The sequence below is a fragment of the Felis catus genome, chromosome D3 (assembly GCF_018350175.1).
Source record: "Felis catus isolate Fca126 chromosome D3, F.catus_Fca126_mat1.0, whole genome shotgun sequence".
NCBI lineage: Eukaryota > Metazoa > Chordata > Mammalia > Carnivora > Felidae > Felis > Felis catus.
The window spans coordinates 6,229,203-6,248,314 of NC_058379.1; the positions used below are offsets into that span (position 1 = coordinate 6,229,203).

At 44.9% G+C, this 19,112-nt stretch overlaps 1 protein-coding gene across 4 annotated transcripts in view; it reads right to left on the reverse strand.

Annotated features, from left to right (window-relative positions):
- The window catches only part of ATP6V0A2 (ATPase H+ transporting V0 subunit a2), a 44,722-nt gene that overhangs the window by 24,327 nt on the left and 1,283 nt on the right, over nucleotides 1–19,112 (reverse strand). For all 4 annotated transcript variants that reach the window (XM_045041191.1, XM_019814450.3, XM_011287700.4 and 1 more), the window contains exons 2-7: nucleotides 14,086–14,164; nucleotides 11,247–11,344; nucleotides 9,103–9,240; nucleotides 8,313–8,401; nucleotides 7,414–7,540; nucleotides 663–745 (exon numbers count right to left, since the gene is read on the reverse strand). In XM_045041191.1, the coding sequence (XP_044897126.1) occupies nucleotides 663–745; nucleotides 7,414–7,540; nucleotides 8,313–8,401; nucleotides 9,103–9,240; nucleotides 11,247–11,344; nucleotides 14,086–14,164 (614 nt within the window). The remainder of the gene's footprint in view (nucleotides 1–662; nucleotides 746–7,413; nucleotides 7,541–8,312; nucleotides 8,402–9,102; nucleotides 9,241–11,246; nucleotides 11,345–14,085; nucleotides 14,165–19,112) is intronic.

The following is a 19,112-nucleotide window of genomic DNA, read 5'->3' on the forward strand; positions in this document are numbered from 1 at the left end:
ACTCAGTCCTCACCACTCACCGGGCCTCCTCCCCCACAGTGCAGAGAAACCTGTCAAACACCGAGCAAAAGAGGAACCGTATGCTCAGTGATGACACACGGGCCTCTGCGGAGCTCAAAGCCACAGGAAGGCACAAAATACTAAAACGTGACTCCTTCTCGGATTATCCTTAAGCCCTGATTCCCAAAGAGAAAATAAAATCTAAGAATGTTATTAAACATGATCTCTACTTCTCAATTATTTTAAGTGTAACACTGACAAGAGGTGACGAATTGAAGGTTTAAAAACATAGTATCACAGGGGCACTTGGGTGGCTCCGTCGGTTGAGCGTCTTGACTCCGGATTTCGGCTCAGGTCATGGATCTCACAGTTTGTGAGATCAAGCCCCACATGGGGCTCTGTGTGGACAGCATGGAGGCTGCTTGGGATTCTCTCCTCTCTCTCTACCCCTCCTCCTGCTCATGAGCACGTGCTCTCTCTCTCAAAATAAATAAATAAACTTAAAAAAAGACAAACACGGTATTACAGCAAAGATACATAACAGAACGCAACAGACTTTGCACTCACCGTAGTTCCCTTCAAACACGGAGGGGTTTTTTAAGGAAAACTAGAGACTACGGAATACAAAGAAACACATCAAATGAAATGTTTCGTGTTCTTACCAATCACATATCTTCTTAACCTTGTGGCCAATCTGCTCTCCCCAAAAGGATATTAAAAACACATACCACTTTATGACTTCTCCCTAAAAGAATAAACCGGGATCATTGTTACTCCTGTGTCCAGATCTCTGAAAACCCTGGCAGCAAAAACTCTGTTAAAAAGTGCATTGGTTCATTCCTGTAGCAGATGCAGCCATCCTGGCCTCCGCAGACTCCGTCACTACACTTCACCCAAACTGGCCACGCTGTATTCATGACCCTGAGAGCAGTACCGGCCGTGGCTTTGGCCATTTATAGACACCGCAGAGCAGCCCGAAGTTGGAGCCACTCGATGTGCGTACTCCAGCTGAGGTCAAACAGGGCGGCTCTCTGCCTTCTTGTTCCCTCTCATCCTGTACACAAGGGTCCTTCTCATGGTTTGATCAGGATCATGTCTTTCAGATTTGTGCTCTTTGTTGCAGGTTTCACTATCTAAAACGGTCCTCAGGCAGAACGCTGACGTGCTAGCTAGCGCTCCTGAGCCCAAGAAGGCAGTGAAGACAGAGAAAATGCGTGGGTTAGATAAGGTTCCTTCAGGCGTAACTCATAGTGCTGCTAGCAGAGTTCAGCGTTCAATGAATCAATAATACACACTAAATAGAAACACACATAAAACAAGGTTATTATTGGCTGGTGGACAAAATGTGACCAGAGGCTCACAGAAACCTAAGGCTGCATTTCTGCTAGGACGGTGGTTCAGTGTTATTCATTCATGTGTTCGTGGAGACCCTACAGAGCTACCATAAATACTGAGAATTGGGGGCGCCTGGGTGGCGCAGTCGGTTAAGCGTCCGACTTCAGCCAGGTCGCGATCTCGCGGTCCGGGAGTTCGAGCCCCGCGTCGGGCTCTGGGCTGACGGCTCAGAGCCTGGAGCCTGTTTCTGATTCTGTGTCTCCCTCTCTCTCTGCCCCTCCCCCGTTCATGCTCTGTCTCTCTCTGTCCCAAAAATAAATAAACGTTGAAAAAAAAAATTAAAAAAAAAAATACTGAGAATTGACTATATTTACAAATATTCTAGACATAAAACTGAATAGGTTTTTGTCCTATTTCCCAGGCACTGTTCTAGGTGCTAGGAATATAGAACTGAACAAAAGGGACAAAAATCCCTGACCTGGGAGGGCTGGGGAGCTCGTAGTCAAGTTGGCAGCGAGGGACACAAAGAAAAACACAGCATACCAAATGGTCGTTAACTGCTATAAAGAAAACAGAGCTGGAAGAGGAGAAAGGGAGGGGAGGCTGGGGTGGTGATTTTAAATAGGATGACCAGGGAAGGCCTCCCTGAGAAGAGCATTGGAGCTTAAAGGCGTGAAGGAAGGGAGGGAGCCGTGTGGCCACTGAGGGAACGACCTCCCGAGGCCCAAAAGAGCTCACAGAGAAGCAGGAGCAGGGAAGGCAAGAAGGCCATACACGGAAGGGGCGTGGACAGGTCAGACACGTGACGAGGCCACAAGAGGTGACACTGCAAGGCTCTGGATGTTTTGCCAAGTGAGACAGGAAGCCACTGGAAGGTTTTAAGTAGAGGAGTGACGTGATCTTACAGGGATTGTTCTGGATGCTGGGAGGAGGGAGCACAGCAGGGCAGTGGCCGGGGCAGGAGCTCAGGACAGAGGCTCCTGCAGAATGGATGTACCTGAGGTGCGGAGCAGGGTGGAGGTGACGAGAAAGGCCAGAGTCTCTTCCTATTGAAAAGACATGGCCAATCACTCCGCTACAGGATTAATCATGAGGTGTGAGGAAAAAGAGAAGAGTCAGGACGACCCCCAAGGCTCTGGGCCTGAGCAGTCGGAAGGACTGAGTAGCCCCTTACCGAGATGGGCAGGCCTGGCAGGGCAGGTCGGGGAGGAAAGATCGGGAGGTCCAGTTTTAGGCACCCGGTGGAAATGTCTTTCAGGTTTTTAAAAGAGACACAGAGTAGCCAGTTATACAGAAAAGTCTGTTTTTGAGAAGAGAGGTCCAAGTTCTAGATATACATTTGGGAGGCAGTATTTAAAGCTGTGAAATTATACAGGATCCCTAGGGGCAGAGAGAGGAGAGAAGCAGTCTAAGAATCGAGCCCTGGGCCACAGGAGGCAGGGGAACAGGTTGGGGAGCCTCAGAGAAGGCCAGGCAGGTGGGTCCCAAGGCAAGGACAAAGGGTGGCCAGGGGGTTGCAGGAGATGGCTGATGTGGTTAGGAGACCGGTTACACTGAATAAATAAGTAAACTGAGCTATTCATGAAACATGTTGAGGATAAGGGAAGCCAGATTTCTCACTTGTCAGAAAAGAGCTGGAAAAAGGTTAAGTCTAGAAAGAACTGATCAGAATTTTAAGTTATAGTTGGAACACATAGCTTTATAAAATATAAGCACAGGGGGCCACAGAGGTGGTTACAGCTGTGCGTGTGGACATGTGCGGGTGTGCGTGCGTGTGCATGTGTGTGCACACACACATGCTACTGCTGGAAGGGCCCAGAAACAACGACACTCCCGTACGCGGTGAGCACTCGAACACCCAGACCTTTGTAAACACCGACCACTAAAAGGAACCAGGGGTCCTTAGAGAAATGGCTGGGTCCAGGCCAGGCACCGAAAGCCCAAGATGAAGCTGGAATGTGTTGTGCTGCCAGAAAGTAAGGGAATGCTCAGTGAACGCTACCCACAGGCCAAACGACACAGGAACATGTGTGAAGGGACCTTCTGTAGCTGAATCAGGGACAATTTGGGCATCCAAATAAACACTGAGTGTGACAGATTACAAGTCATTAAATACGATGGGAAGCCATGAGTCCATGGATGCGAGAGGGGAGAAGCGCTACCTTCCGTGGAATCGCTAGTAAGTACAGAAGGAATGATGGAAATCGAGAACCCACATGGTTACCACGTGGCAACCATGACGGAGGTGGCAGATTCGAGGGCCGTCAATGGTCGCTACAGGTGGTGGGCAGGCTGGTGATCGGGACACTGGCACCACTTGGAATACCTCCCGCCAAGCTACTAATCAATCACAAAAGGCAACACGATGCCATGAAAGCGGAGGAACCCGGCAGACGGCCACGTGACCAGGTCGACGTGACAGGCCCGCACCTGACGAGATGCGCTGAGATGGCCAGAGCGTCACTTCCAAGGTGTCCCCGCCAAGAACATATGGCCCGAGTCTGGTGGTGACGAAAACATCAAGTGGCCCAGAGGGATGGGGTCAGCCTGTTCCAGACGCGACTACAGACCCAGGGGAGGTGCTGGATCAGGAAGGAAGAAAGGCAGTCTGCTGGGAGGTGGGCATGGCAAGTTCGGAGCGTTCAAAAGAGCGGCACCCGTGCTCTTTCCCTCTTTCGGAGGGGCCCCCCGTGGTTGTGGAAGAGTGTCCTTGCTTGGGGGCACCCGCACTGGAGTGACCCAGGGGTGACAGAGTCTATGGCTTCCTTGTAGAAAGTGTGCAAAGAGCCTAGAGAAAACGGGAAGAGACTCACAGAGAGAGCACACGGGTGACACGGCAAATGTGGGGACCTGTTAACGACAGGGAAATGTGGGTGAAGGGATATGACAAGTCTCTGTTCTCTTCTGGCAACTTCTCTGTAAACTGAAATTATTTCAAAATAAGTAATTGAAGAAACGAAACAGGGAGAAGAAAGAAACGGCATTTATAGTACACCTGACCTCGAAGATTCCATAACAATTTTAACAATAGTACCATGTCAACCACCTCGGGCGTAAGAAGGCACAGGGACAGTTCACAACACGAAATACAAATCATAAAGCCCAGTGAAATCGCCGGAGTCCAGCATCGCATCTAGAAACCAGACCGACAAGGGGAAAATGGCCAGAAATAAGCTCTGGGGTCGGTAATGACACTAAGGGATCAGAACACACAAATCCTAGAACCGGAGAAGAAGTTGCCAAATCGAACACCCAGAACAAGCACTAAAAGAATAACAGACTGAAATGTCAGCAGTGGCTCTTTCTGAACAGGACCACAGGGGATAGATTTTCTCCTTCACGTTTTCGGTACTGCTCCCAATTTTCTACAACCAGCATGCATCTCTTTTGTAATTATGGAGAAACTGCTGTATTTTCAAGATACACATCTCTCTAATCCACTTCTCTTTCTTCACAGGTACTTAATGCCTTTTCACATAGCTGGTAAAAGCCTGCCATAAAAGAGCTTAGAAATATATAGAAAAAAATTGTAATTTGAATGAAAGTTCTGCATGAGAATGACTGATAGGTCCTCTTAATAAAGAAAAAGCTCAATGGCGCCTGGGTGGCTCAGTCAGTTGAGCATCTGACTCTTGATTTTGGCTAAGGTCATGATCTCGTGGTTGTGGGGTCAAGCCCATCATCAGGCTCCCAGGTGAGCTGAGCACAGAGCCTGATTAAGATTCATCTGCATTCTTCCTCTCTCAATCTCTCTTTCTTCTGCCCCTCTCCCTCTCTCTCTTTAAAAAAAAATAATAGAGGCGCCTGGGTGGCTCAGTCGGTTGCGCGTCCGACTTCAGCTCAGGTCACGATCTCGCGGTCCGTGAGTTCGAGCCCCGCCTCAGGCTCTGGGCTGATGGCTCGGAGCCTGGAGCCTGCTTCCGATTCTGTGTCTCCCTCTCTCTCTCTGCCCCTCCCCCGTTCATGTTCTGTCTCTGTCTCAAAAATAAATAAACGTTAAAAAAAAATTTTTTTTTTTAAATAATAAAAAATAATAGTAATAAAATAAAGGAAAAGAAAAAGCGCAAAAGAATAGGTAATGCCACTGCAGAATGGTTTCTATCTTCAATTTTACATACAGAGGTCCTAAAGGTCACAGCTGAAGGACAAAGAAACAGATTGCTAGTGGCAGTTACAGGAGCCACAAAAGAGTAGAAAAGATCACAGGTGGACGGTTAATGAACAACTTGACTGATTAGATTTTCACACATTAGGTTAAACATGCGTGGTTTTTTCAGGCTAAAGTTTATGAAAATCCATTTCACAGCCAAATTCCTCTTTATGTGTCACAACTACTATGGGACATACAGTAATCTTACAGCCAAAATTCCTGAGGCAAATTTAGAAAAAAAAAAAACAAAAAACAACCCACAAACCCTTTCCTCAAAATTAAGAAGCTAAAGTTCCTCTTCTACCTTTAATAGATCAGTGCATCCTCATTTAGAGCAATATAGTTATTTTTATTGTAAAATCTAAAAAAAAAAAAAAATCATAGAGATTTTAAAAAGTGATGATGGCTCTTTGTCTCTCCTGCCCCTCTACTTCCTTTCCTGAATAATTCAGTCCTAAAGCCTTAAGTGCATGTGCAGGGCTGGACCCAGAAGCAGGGGAAGACCAAAAATGGCCTGGGCAAAGCCAGAGCTGAAGCAAGGTGGGCAGAGCATCTACGGAGGGGAGCGGCCCAGGCAGGGTGAGGAGGGCACCCACACCAGGGGCCCACCTGGCATGGGGAACTCAGGGCTCCGCACAGGGGGGTGTGGGGGTGGCAAAAATGAGACACTGACGGGAAGGTCGGTTACAGGCGAGAGGACTGAAAATAAGTAAAAATACTACAACAACAGGAGCCGAGTTTCTCACCATCCAAGGAAAATGTTACAAAAACAGAAATGGAGGAACTGAGACTGAATTCTGTGGTGTTGGATTGGAATTGGATGCGAACTCACAGTTTTCAGTATGTACGCACAGGCCCAGAAATAAAGTTGTGTGTGTGTGTGTGTGTGTGTGTGTGTGTGTGTGTGTGTCCTAGAGCTGTCCAGTGACAGACTGGGGAACACAACTCCTCAATTAACAACGGGCATATCCAGAGACTACACCTTGGCTTCTAAATACCATTCTCCACTAAAGAGTACCAGGCTCGTAGAGAAATGGCCGATTCCACGGCTGTGTGAGGGGATTACAAAATGAATCTGGACAGCTTGTTGTGCTCAAAAGCACAAGTGCTCCAAAAATGATGGCAGCACAGAAAAAAAGGACATAACAGCCAGCGTGAATGGGCTCCAAGTGGCCAAATCTAGAGAATTTTAATATCAAAATAAATAATTACAGTAAGAGTATAATTCATTGAATCAAATGGGAAACAAAGAACTGAAAATCTGGTAAGGAATGGGATAGGTACAGAGTTTCAAAGCACTTCCCCTAAAACATTTATTAATTATAAGGAAAAGGAGTGACTTCACAGTGAAGTCGAGGAGTCACCACCTCGGCCAAGTGATCAAAGCGACGTCACCAACAATGGGACAAACTAAATCGTGTGCCCACGAGGATGCAGGGAGGAGAACATAGCATCACTCCTGCAAAAGACGCACGACCTGAATCTAATCCTGGGAAAACAGCAGACAAACCCAAATGCAGAGACATTCTACAAAACAACAACAACTGATCTATAATCATTTTCAAATGTCAAGGTCGTGAAAGTCAAGAAAAGACTGAGAAATTGTCCCAGAATGAAGGAGACCAAAGAGACGTGACAATTAGATCCAAACTGTGATTCATAACTAGACTGTCTGCCATAAAAGGGACTGTGGTACGACGGGGGAAACCTCAATGGGGTCTGAGGCTTGGACAGTAGCAACGTGTCTACGGTAATTTCCCGGCTGCCATCGAGGAGAAAGTCCTAGACTTTAGAGCTACACCTGAAGGTACTCGAGGATGATAAGCCATCAGGTGAACACCCCACTCTCAAGCGGCTCCCTGTGCACTGCGCCCCCAGCTCTGCTGCCAGTCTGTCATGGTTAAAAGGTGATCGGGACATCGACTCACAGTTTCAGGGTCCTCGAGGGGCTCATCCAGTTCTGCATAGGTCACGATGGTATACCCTTTGCAGACCCTCCACAGCATTTTCTCAAATGCTTCAACTTTCCCTTGGTTAATTAGGCCAGATACAAACCTATGAGACAATAAAAGCAACCTATAGTCAATTGAAAAGCAATTGAATCCTCAAATTGCATTAAAAGGAGAAATGAAGACTTTCATTTCTGGAAAAATGGTGAAAAGGGTATCTGGAAAGCCCTCCAAATGCAAAATATCTAAAATGCTGGGTCAAAAATTTTTGAAACATCCTTTAAAATGTATAGCTGGGGCGCCTGGGTGGCTCAGTTGGTTAAGTGTCCAACTCTTGATTTTGGCTCGGGTCGTATCTCACGGTTCTGGAGTTCGAGCCTCTCGCTGGGCTCTGTGCTGACAGCTCAGACCCTGGAGCCTGCTTCGGATTCTGTGTTCCATCTCTCTCTGCCCTCCCGCCACCACTCACGCTCTTTGTGTGTGTGTCTCTCTCTCTTTCTCTCAAAAATAAATAAACGTTTTAAAAAAATTAAAAAATCAATTAATTAACGAACTCAGTTTAGCCCCTATGTTTCCACCAAACAAAATAGGACTTGATGAGTCACTGACCTATTATTGTAGGCTTATTGATATAACACTGAATGACATAAATGTTCCTTCTTTACAGCTCATCATACTGAAAGAAGAAATCCCCATGGTATTTAGCTAAAAAGTCAATACAGCTGAATAATCCGACTCAGCAAATACAGGAGTACAGTGTTTTCTTAAACAGACATGCACTTTCTTTCACTCCATCACAGGCCTTCAAATGGTAGCTCTCATCCCTCCACTGACGACAAGGACAGCGATGCTTGGCCCCCCCGGTGGTTGTCACCTACCCCAGTTTTGCTCCCAGCCTCTGCATACAGCTGTAGTCCAATAAGGAATCATTCTCTAAGGGAGGGAATTCTTCATAAGTAGGTTCAAACTACAAAGAAATACGAAACCAAGTGCGTCTTATTAAAAGTGACACTTTATTTCCCAAGTCATGTTTCCAAACAAGTTTATAGGGCATCCTAACTGGGTGCCAGATCTGGACGCCGACACCCCAAGACAACTTAGACGTGGAACACAGCTCTGGTAAATAAAAACGATCATTGCCCCGTCCCTTTTTTTTATAAGCTACTTGAAGTCATTCACTAGAGATATAGTTACAATTTATGTCGCCGCCTCACTTGGAGACAGAGTGCTCAGTCAGATGTCACCACGCCAAACGAAACAGCCCTGACAGAACAGACTCCCCTCCCTACTCAGCTGAGGACAGACTATTATGTAGACTGTTTCTACTCTTACAAAGACTTAATTCTTTTACTTCTAGTAATTTGGTGAAGAAAAAGAAAAAAAATACCTAAATTTTAGAGCTCAAACTCTACTTTCCCATTTTTTCCCTCATAAACATAAAAAGATTTTTTTCAACTGAAAACTAAAGATTTTACAAATAGGAAGTATCGTTATCGCTAAATCAACCAACACGGGGAAACACTTTTTTTTTTCATGTCGCATAATCCGACTGAAAAATAAAGCTAAGATCAAAATGAACCTGTTTGATAACGAACAGCCGAAAGAGAAACCTCACGGGAAAGAGAGTTTTACAAAAGAAATGCACTTCCTCACGTGTGTGGTCAGTACCTCCACGTTTCGTTTAACGAAGGTTTTTGTCACTCTGAGCATGTGAGTGTACTCAATCAGTTCAAGCAGGTTCTTCCTCAGTTTCTCCTTGTTCTTGGTGACTTCTCTCAGCTCAACCTCGAGCTTCTGCAGCTGCTCCTAAAACAAAAGAGCAGTTACTTAAGAGGACAGGTCCGTTCCAAGTGTAGTTTCGTCATTTTTTCACACGCTTACTAGAGCCAGGACAGGGCTTAACAAGCCAGAATCCGATAGTCGGACAGGGATACGGAAGCATGCAGAGATTTTAAAGGTCCATCGTTTATGGTTTCGTACTGATTCAGGGAACTCCTAAGAAGCTGACACCACGCACGATGGAGGTGTCGCAGGTGATGACTCACGGTACCCTGGGCTGGTCTGGCCTGATCTCAGCCCCCACCACTTGTGTGGATTTTCCTTCATCTGCTTACCCACTGTCACACATCAAACAGTCTCCTTCTTTCAAGTCTACATTTCCGTTTATTTGCAACACAGAAAAAAACTGAGGTCACCTTTTCGGAGCATAAATATTCCCAGCCTCTAGTTACGAGGCTGCATGTATAGGGGCGCCTGGGTGGCTGAGTCGTTTAAGCATCTGACTTCGGCTCGGGTCATGATCTTGCAGTTCATGAGTTCGAGCCCCGCGTCGGGCTCTGTGCTGACAGCTCAGAGCCTGGAGCCTGCTTCGGACTCTGTGTCTCCCCCTCTCTCTGCCCCTCCCCTGCTCATACTCTCCTTCTCTCTTTCTCTCAAAAATAAACAGTAAAAAAAAAAAAAAAAAAAAATTAAAAGTTAAAAAAAAAAGAGTCTACATGTATAAGTTGCGCTTATACGATTAATTGGGCTGAAGGATGCCCTGAGATCGAATCTTCTTTCATAATCAATTACACCGCAGGCATCTTTCTTTAACAATACTTAAGTATTCGAACAACAGAGGCAGAGATCTGTAGAACAAATCACTGACTCACTGAAAACTTGTATGCAAACAAATCCCTTGACATACTACCTCCATTACTTGTGCTCTCTCTACCTTTTACGAAAACTATAAAAACTCAGTAATCACCGAAATTGTCATTATATCACAAACAACCCATCAAACAGGCCAAACCAGATGACCGCTTTCAACTCATCTGATTGTACAATTCTCTCTCAAGTCACTCATATAACAAATGTTAAATGACTTCCTCCCAGATAAACAGAGCGGCCAGCCATGGAATGGTCCTGGCTACACAATACTGATTGTTTCAGAAGAGCTCTAAGGGGCTCTAGTCTAGTTCCCAGTACGATGAACTATCAGATGATCGACACAAACCTCGGGGGATAAGTCACAGGGGCACTGACTAACAAGACAAGCCAGGGTTCTTGGGGGGAACGCTGTATCCCTGAGACACTGAACTCAGGGACAAGGAATTGTTTGTTGCTGACCTGGAATAACCTATCACCTTCATACTAGCTTCTGAGCATCAGAGGGGAGGTCCGTGAGTCTGGCAGAAGGCAAAGGGTCCAGGACTGAAGATTCCCTTACTCACGCCAGGAGAGGCATGCTAAAGCCCGGATAAGCCCGGAACGTACTTTCAGAAACATTACCTGACTAAGCACCCCATTTCACAACCCAATTTTCATTAGCTTCAGCTCAACACCAGCTGGAAAGGGAGCGTGCATCTTACATTTTACAAGAAAACTAAATTACACTTAAAATTTGGAGGGCTGGGCACTTGGGTGGCTCAGTTGCTAAGCATCTAACTTCGGTTCAGGTCATGATCTCATAGCTCGTGAATTCGAGTCCTACATCAGGTGAGCTCAAATCCCGCTTCAGTTGAGTTCAAGCCCCACTTCTCTCTCTCTCTCTCTCTCTCTCTCTCTCTCTCTCTCTCTCTCTCTCTCTCTCTCTCTCTCCTTCTAACCCTCCTGGATTCTTTCTCTGCCCCTCGCTCACTTCTGCCCCTCCTCTCTCTCAAAACAAAAAACAAAAAAAAACAAAACTTGGAGGGCTAACCATAGCATTGTTCTTTAGTTTTCATTCCATGGTTTTGAGAAGAAAACCCGACAAGCCCTGGATGATATAAACTCAGTAGACGAGCAGTGTCTGCAATCAGCGACCTAAAACAGCTTCTTCAGAAACACATTACCTGCATTTCTAGGACTTGTTTCAGAGGGGGTGCAGGAGGACTGGTCTCTCCCTCAGGCAGGGGAATATCAGCTCTATTAATTTCCTGTACCAAATATGCTGTGGGAATAAAAGGTGAACAAATTAGACTCAAAAACCCACTCTAAGACATTTCAGTCAGAACATTTTCCATCCCAACCATTCCTGGGTCGCCTCAAAATTAATGTCTGAATGCACAGAAGTCTTGCTTACTCCAACTGACTTATAAAAAGCCTTTTACAACCTCGCTTCCAAAGATCTACAAAATAATACCACCTACAGAGGTGAGCAAGCAGTGACAAGATCGACAATAACCTGACAAACGTTCCCTGAAATCCCCCAAGTCTCCTTTATGTCTGAGACCCTAGTTCAAGAACTCTGGAGTCGCAGCTGTTTCTGTACCTGCAGATGAGACACACTCGGAAGTGCAGGATAAGCCAGGGACAGACCTAGAATCGTCCCCACCGGAGACAGCAGCGGGACTCCCTGGCAGGTGCCGTCAGGAGGAAGTAAGCATCCCCCAGGAGAAGCACAGCCTCTAGCAGCGCACGGAGCCCTGAGGGCACTGGGCAGAGAGCCAGGCTCTCCGGAGAGCTCCGCGCTGGCCAGGCTGTTCGGACTCACAACAATCCGCGCTGCTTCCCTACTTATGTCAACAGCCAGATTCATAAAACTCGCAGTGAACCAGGAAAAATTAACTGAATTTCTTCAGTTTACATTTTCAATGCCATGAAGCATCCTTGTCCTTAGGATGCAAGTCACAACGCCTGGTAAAGTCATAACCGGATAGAATATCTTGGAGAAGGGTTACTAGTTATTTTATTGAGAGAAAGAAACAGAAAGGTGAGGATGTCTCCCTAACAGGATAGCAAAGGAAGCATGGGGCTTAAGAGGTTTCCGGAAATGGGATACAAATCGTTTCACCAATTAAACCTAATTTACTTGGGAAATCTGTTTTCCTTTTTGAAGTCTATATGCTTTTTGAAACAGTTTAAGCTATAGAAAGTCCTACACGTGCCTAATGTGCTGTCACAGCCTTTAAAAACCTCATTCCTAATCCACGACCTGCCCAAGGACTCACTATATTGCAAAGAAAGGAACATGACGTCACTCTATCATACACGACCCACACAAGGAACCAGGACTTCAAACAATATGCGAGGAATAGATTTCAGATCATTAAAAGTGTTTTGGCCTTAAAAATCTCCAATTAAATCATAAAATCTAAGGTGCCTGCATGGCTCACTTGGTTGAGTATCTGACTCTTGATTTCGGCTCAGGTCATGATCTGAGGGTTGTGGGATTAAGCCCCGTATTGGGCTCTGCACTGGGCGTGGAGCCTGCTTGGGATTCAATCTCTCTCTCTGTCTCTCTCTCTGTCTCTCATTCTCTCTCACTCTGCTCCTCCCCCTCCCTCTCTCTCAAATAAAAAAAAAATAAAATAAATTTCAAAAAGATAAAGATTCACAATAAATATTAGCTATTAGGAATCATTCCAGGGGCACCTGGGTGGCTCAGTTGGTTAAGCATCCAACTTTAGTTCAGATCATGATCTCACAGTTTGTGAGACTGAGCCCTGTGTTCAGCTCTGTGATAACAGCAGAGAGCCTGCTTGGGATTCTCTCTCCCTCTCTAAATAAATAAATACATACATACATATATATATATATATATATATATATATATATATATATATGTATGTAAATAAAATTTTTTTAAAAAGTTATTTCGAAAGTCATATTCTGTCCCTTCCTTGGCTCACTCATCCCCATGTTTTTCTGTTCATCCTTCTTTTTTTTTTTCCTAATGTTTATTTATTTTTGAGAGAGAGACAGAGTGCAAGCAGGGGAGGGGCAGAGAGAGGGAGACACAGAATCCGAAGCAGGCTGCAGGCTCTGAGCTGTCAGCGCAGCAGGACTCGAACTCAGTAACTCTTAGATCATGAACTGAGCCCACGTCAGACGCTTAACTGACTCAGCCACCCAGGCACCCCTCTTTCATCCTCCTAAAAAAAAGTTTTGTACTTCAGTAGGTGGTATGCAATCATCCTCTCCCTCCCCCCATTTCGGTCAGAACTTCACACTGGAATTGATAGTGATGACTATCTTAGGCTAAGATGGTAAAGATTTTACAGATAAAGCAAGTAGCCTTGAGCTACTGAGCTGTGAAACTTAACCATCAAGGGAACACTGATCTAACACCTTTGCAAACAAAGCCAATATGTCATTTCATGCCTCCCTTGATCTTTGGTATAATTTTAAGTAACATGTATACAATGTCTTCAATTATGATAAACTACAAGGGATTGGCTACCTAAATTATAACACACTAATCTCATGAAATACTAGGCAGCCATTAAAAATGATGCTGCGTCTAGGGTGCCTGGGTGGCTCAGTTAAGTGACCTACTGTTGGTTTCGGCTCAGGTCACGGTCCCTCTCCACTGCTGATACAGAGCCTGCTTGGGATTCTCTCTCTTCCTCTCTCTCTGCCCCTCCCACGTCTCTCTCTCTCAAAATAAATAAATAAACTTAAAAAAAAAAAAGATGATGAGGGGTCCATCTGTTTATTGATACGAAAAGATGTTACAGGACTTCCTGAGAAACAGCTGACAACAAAATAGCCTGATAGTTATATATGTGAATCCTTACTTTTATAGGTAAAGAGTCAAAAGTACAGGATGGTGAGTTCTTTTTTCCTTTTTGCTGGCCTATATTTTCTAATTTTTCTAAAGTGAACAAGGCTTGCTTATATAGAAATAATTAAGTTAGTAAAATAAACTTAACCCCCCAAAATAACAAAATAAAATAAAATAAAACTTACCTAATATTCGTTCCAGTTCTTCACACCTCTTCACCTCACCAACAAATTTTCTTTGGAAGGAACTTACATTCTGGTTGAGCTGAGAAAAGGATGAAAAATTTGCTCTGAAATTTCTAAAATGTACAGGTAAATGTGATTCTAAGAATAAAATATGATGGGCAAGGCTTTAGGGAAAAGTACATCCTCACACACTAACTGGATGGGAGTGGGAACCAACACAGCTTTTCTGGAAAGCGGCTTGGCAACTGTTACCAAAAAAAGCCTGAAAAATACCCTTTGGCCCAGAAACATCCCATGAAGAAAATTAACCTAAGCAAAAACCTATGGATACCTACAAAACTTACCAAGAAGAACGTCAACCTCAGGGATAGAAGAAAAAATTATTAACAATACAAAATTGGTCAAAGAGCTTATGGTCCACACACAGACCATAGCACACTGCTCGGCGATCAAGAGGAACACCCCACTGACGCACCAAACACCGCGATGACTCTCAGAAACAATGCGAGTGTGTCTTTCAAGAAGACGCTAAAGGCCACATACGGCGCGATTCCCTTTCCATGAAATGTCCCGAAAAGGCAAATCTAGAGGCGGAAAGTAGATCAGTGACTGCCTGGGGCTGGAGGCAGGTCTGGGGATTAACTGTATGTAAGCACAAGCAACCTTACTGGGGGATATAATGTTCTACTAACGCTGGATCGTGGTGATGGACGCCTAAGTCAATTTCCTAAAAAAACAATGAAATGTACACTTGAAATGGGTGAATTCTATGATACAGATCAATAAAGGGGTATAAAAATTATGGTTCGTATAACTGATTATTATGCCCTTATTAAAACTTACGTTTTAGGGGCGCCCGGGTGGCTCAGTCGGTTAAGCGTCCGATGTCGGCTCAGGTTATGATCTCACAGTTCGTGAGTTTGAGCCCCGCGTCAGGCTGTGTGCTGACAGCTCAGAGCCCTGAGCCTGCTTCAGATTCTGTGTCTCCCTCTCTCTCTGCCCCTCCCCCACTCGCACTCTGTATCTCTCAACATTAATAAATGTTAAATAAACATTAAAAAAAGTTTTTCTTAATTATGTCTTAAATGAGGTATTGGATTCTATTAAATCATTATTGGGGCACCTGGCTGGCTCAGTCGGAAGAACGTATGACTCGACCTCGGGGTCGTGAGTTCGAGCCCCATGTTGGGTGCAGCGGTTACTTAAAACTTAAAAAAAAATAGAAACTATAGGGGCACCTGGGTGGCTCAGTCAGTGAGCATCCGACTTTGGCCTAGGTCATGATCTCACTGGTCCTATGTTCGAATGCCGCATTGGCCTCTGTGCTGACAGCTCAGAGCCTAGAGCCTGCTTCAGATTCTGTGTCTCCCTCTCTCTCTGCTCCTCCCCCACTCACACTCTGTCTCTTTCTCTCAAAAATAAGCATTTAAAAAATAGAAATTATTACATAAAAATTTAAGTATAATAATGATATTGTGGTTATGATTTGTTTTATTCTTTTTACCATTTATTTTTGAGACAGAAAGAGACAGACTGTGAGTGGGGGAGGGGCAGAGAGAGAGGGAGACACAGAATCCGAAGCAGGTTCCAAGCTCAGATCTGTCAGCACTGAGCCCAATATGGGGCTCGAACTCACAATCTGTGAGAGCATGACCTAAGCCAAAGTCAGACACTTAACCAAATGAGCCACCCAGGAGTCCCTGTAGTTATGATTTTTAACTGTCCTTACTTTTTAGAGATAATTATGGAGATATTTATGAAAGAAATTATACACACGAGATTTGCTTCTGAATAATCTGGTCTGAGAGGGGAGGGACAGATTTTGTCTGGAGGTGGAAGGCTGCAATGAGGGGCCATGAATTTATGTTACGGGTCCACAGGAACTCACTGTTCCCAAATGCTCTTCCCTCTACTTAACTTCTAATACAAAGCTTAAAACAATAAAATACACACACATGTATATATATATATGTGTATATATATATAGTGAAAGAAAATGTAATGAGGAAATCAGTTCTGATTTGTGTCTGGAAAAAATTAAAGATATGTTCAGTGTGGTTCCAATTATATGAAAATACATATATATGTACATTTTAAAACATTATTAGAAAAATAATGTTAAATCAATATTAACGAAAAAGTTGGAGTGTTTATTTCTAGATAATAGAATTAGAGAGGTTAGTATCTTATTCTTAGGTTTTCTAAGTTTCCCACAATGGACATTTATTATTTTATAACAAAAAAAGGTTACAGTGATCACTCGTGTTGGAAGGCATTTAAGGCAAGAATTTTATCTTTCCTGCACCCCATCACTTATGTTGGGCACTCTCAGAAACCACAATTAGACAAGAGCTTGCCATGAAACTGCCCAAACCGGGAAGAGTCGACCCCAAACGCTCAGTTCTCGTTCAGTTTTTCTAATTTTTTTAAAAGGATTAACCAGAAGTAAGATAAAAATTCCCATTTCACTTCTGCTTGTCACATTCACATTCATTTCTGGGATCACACTAATCTCAATAACCGCTTTCAAGTTCGTCATGACTCAGGCACAATCCACAGAGCCCAGAATGAAAAGGAAGCGATGCATCCCAAGCGGTCTACAAACGACGGCACTGCCCCATTTCAGGGCTTTTTTTCTTCAACATCAAACACTGGCGAACTCCACGTGGACATGGTGGTTCCACAAACAGTAGACTCTTTATGAGGAGGCCAATTTCTGCGGCAACAATACAAACGTATTTGGGTGTGACACACACCACCCCCACCATCTCACAGATGTCACCTGGCTTTTTCTGCCGTGCGGTTTCTTTTACAGAATCTCGTTTCTGTTTTCTTTTTAGGGAGGCAACGTCACCCTACGTCTAGGCCAGTGACAGGAAGCACAGTAGCGCCCCTTGTCCACAGTTTACCCTTTCCAGGGTCTCAGACGCCCGCGGTCAACCCTGGTGGCGAAGCAGACAATCCCCCTTCTGGCACTTCCCCAGGTCAATAGCAGTGCCACATCACGGCCCAGTGCCTACATCATTCGCCTCGCTTCCTCTTGTCACGTGGACGTTTTATCGTCTCACATCATCGAAAGAAGAGGGGTGAGTACAGGACAAGAAGATAAACTGACAAGAGATGTAACTCACATATATCCTCGCAAACATTCACATAATTGTTATTACGGTACATTTTATAATTGTTCTATTGCTGTCAATCTCTGACAGTGCCTGAGCTATGAATTACAGTGGGCCACAGTACGTATGCACAGGAAGAGATACAATATGGACAACGTTCAGTACGATCCGCGGTTCCGCGGTTTCGGATAGCAACCCACCTACTGGGGGTCTTGGAACGCATCTCCACAGATCGGGGGGTACTATAGTGTATTTTAATGTAGACTCATTTCAAGACTAAACTTCAACCTATAATTTCTTTTTTTTTGTAATTATTTACTTATTTATTTTAAATGTTTATTCTTGAGAGAGAGCAAGCAGGGTAGGGGGCAGAGAGAGGGGACAGAGGATCCAAAGCAGGCTCCGCGCTGATGGCGCAGAGCCCGATGTGGGGCTCAAACTCATTAACCGTGAGATCGTGACCCGAGCCGAAGTCAGAAGCTCAACGGACTGAGCCACCCAGGCTCCCCGAGGCTAACAACCTTCAACCCAGAAAAACCAGCAGAGGCTACCCGGTGCAGGTTTCCCTGATACGCACACTAGTCATCTTCCTACTCCAGCAGCTCAAGGGCTACCGGGGAAAATTGTTCTCAGACTGCAGACTGTCAGAAGAGGGAGATGAACTTGCCCTTCACTGAGACCCCTGGGCTAGGGGAATAACCTTCTTTTCCAAGTCTTCTCATGGGCTGTCACTACAGCAACCCTGCGCCTGCCTCCTTGCCCTCAGGAGTACTGAAAGGGGAAAATCATAGAGCCTATGCAAGCCAGAAAAGACTGATGTTAGTTATCCCAGCGAGTGAAGGCAAAGTCAGTGAGGAATTACGGAAAGGGGCAAGAAATGTGTCAGATGTTACGGAGCTTTTACTCTAGGCACCCATGCTGTTTGACAGTCAACCCAAACACACACAGCTGAGCTCTTCATATGCACTTTTTTTTTCTCTGATTTTCAGATAAGGATCCCAATATACCCTACTACCTAATGTAATGGCGCTCAGTGAAACTTGAATCTTTGTAATTAGGACCTTTGTTCAAACCTCTAAGATTTAAGCTTGATAATATCAGTCTCTCTCAACTTGAGCACTAACGGAAGGAACAAATCTACCAGTTATACAGAAGGGAGCCAGTTTCGCTCCTGTTTCCTGAATCCTTCCGGTGCTACTCACAGCTGATCACAGCCCCTACCAGGTAAGTGGGTACCATGAACTGAAGCCCAAGTGGCTCCAGGAAACAGGAAGAGATCTGGGCCTTCCCTGCAGCCTCGGCTGTCATTCAAGACTTTCTTCCTGACCTTGTAATTCCTCTGGAGCCGACCCAAGGGTCACTGATATCAGATCTCGGGTAGGGGTGTTCCCTTTTGAAATGAAGGGCCCCTCAGAGAGATGAAGGGAAACAACCAGAAGACGAAAGTTGTGGCCCGGGAAATAAAATGTTCCCCTGAAAGGACTTCCAGTTCAATCGCTAAGTATTAGATCCTGCTTAATACTCCCCTTCCACGCCTTGTTCTTTTCACAATCCCTGTCCACAGAGTGTGTTTATCTGTCTCCTCCGAGGCTACGCGCAACAAGAACACAAGGACCTTGTCCACCTTGCTCACCACTGAGTTGCTAGCACGAAAACCACTATCTGGAACAGAGCAAACGCTCAATAAAGGCTTGTTCCTTCATTCAACAAATGCCTATTAATGCCCACAAATGGCAGGGGCTGTGCTAAGTCTTGGGGAATCAGGAGTGAACAAGTCAGAAGAGGCCCCTGGCCCTGGGGGCTGACAATCCATGGTGTAAACAAATAATAAACAAGTAAACGTACATAAACAAGTGTCTATCCCTACCTGCTGGGAAGACAACTCCCACTCCTTATCAGGCAGCCCTA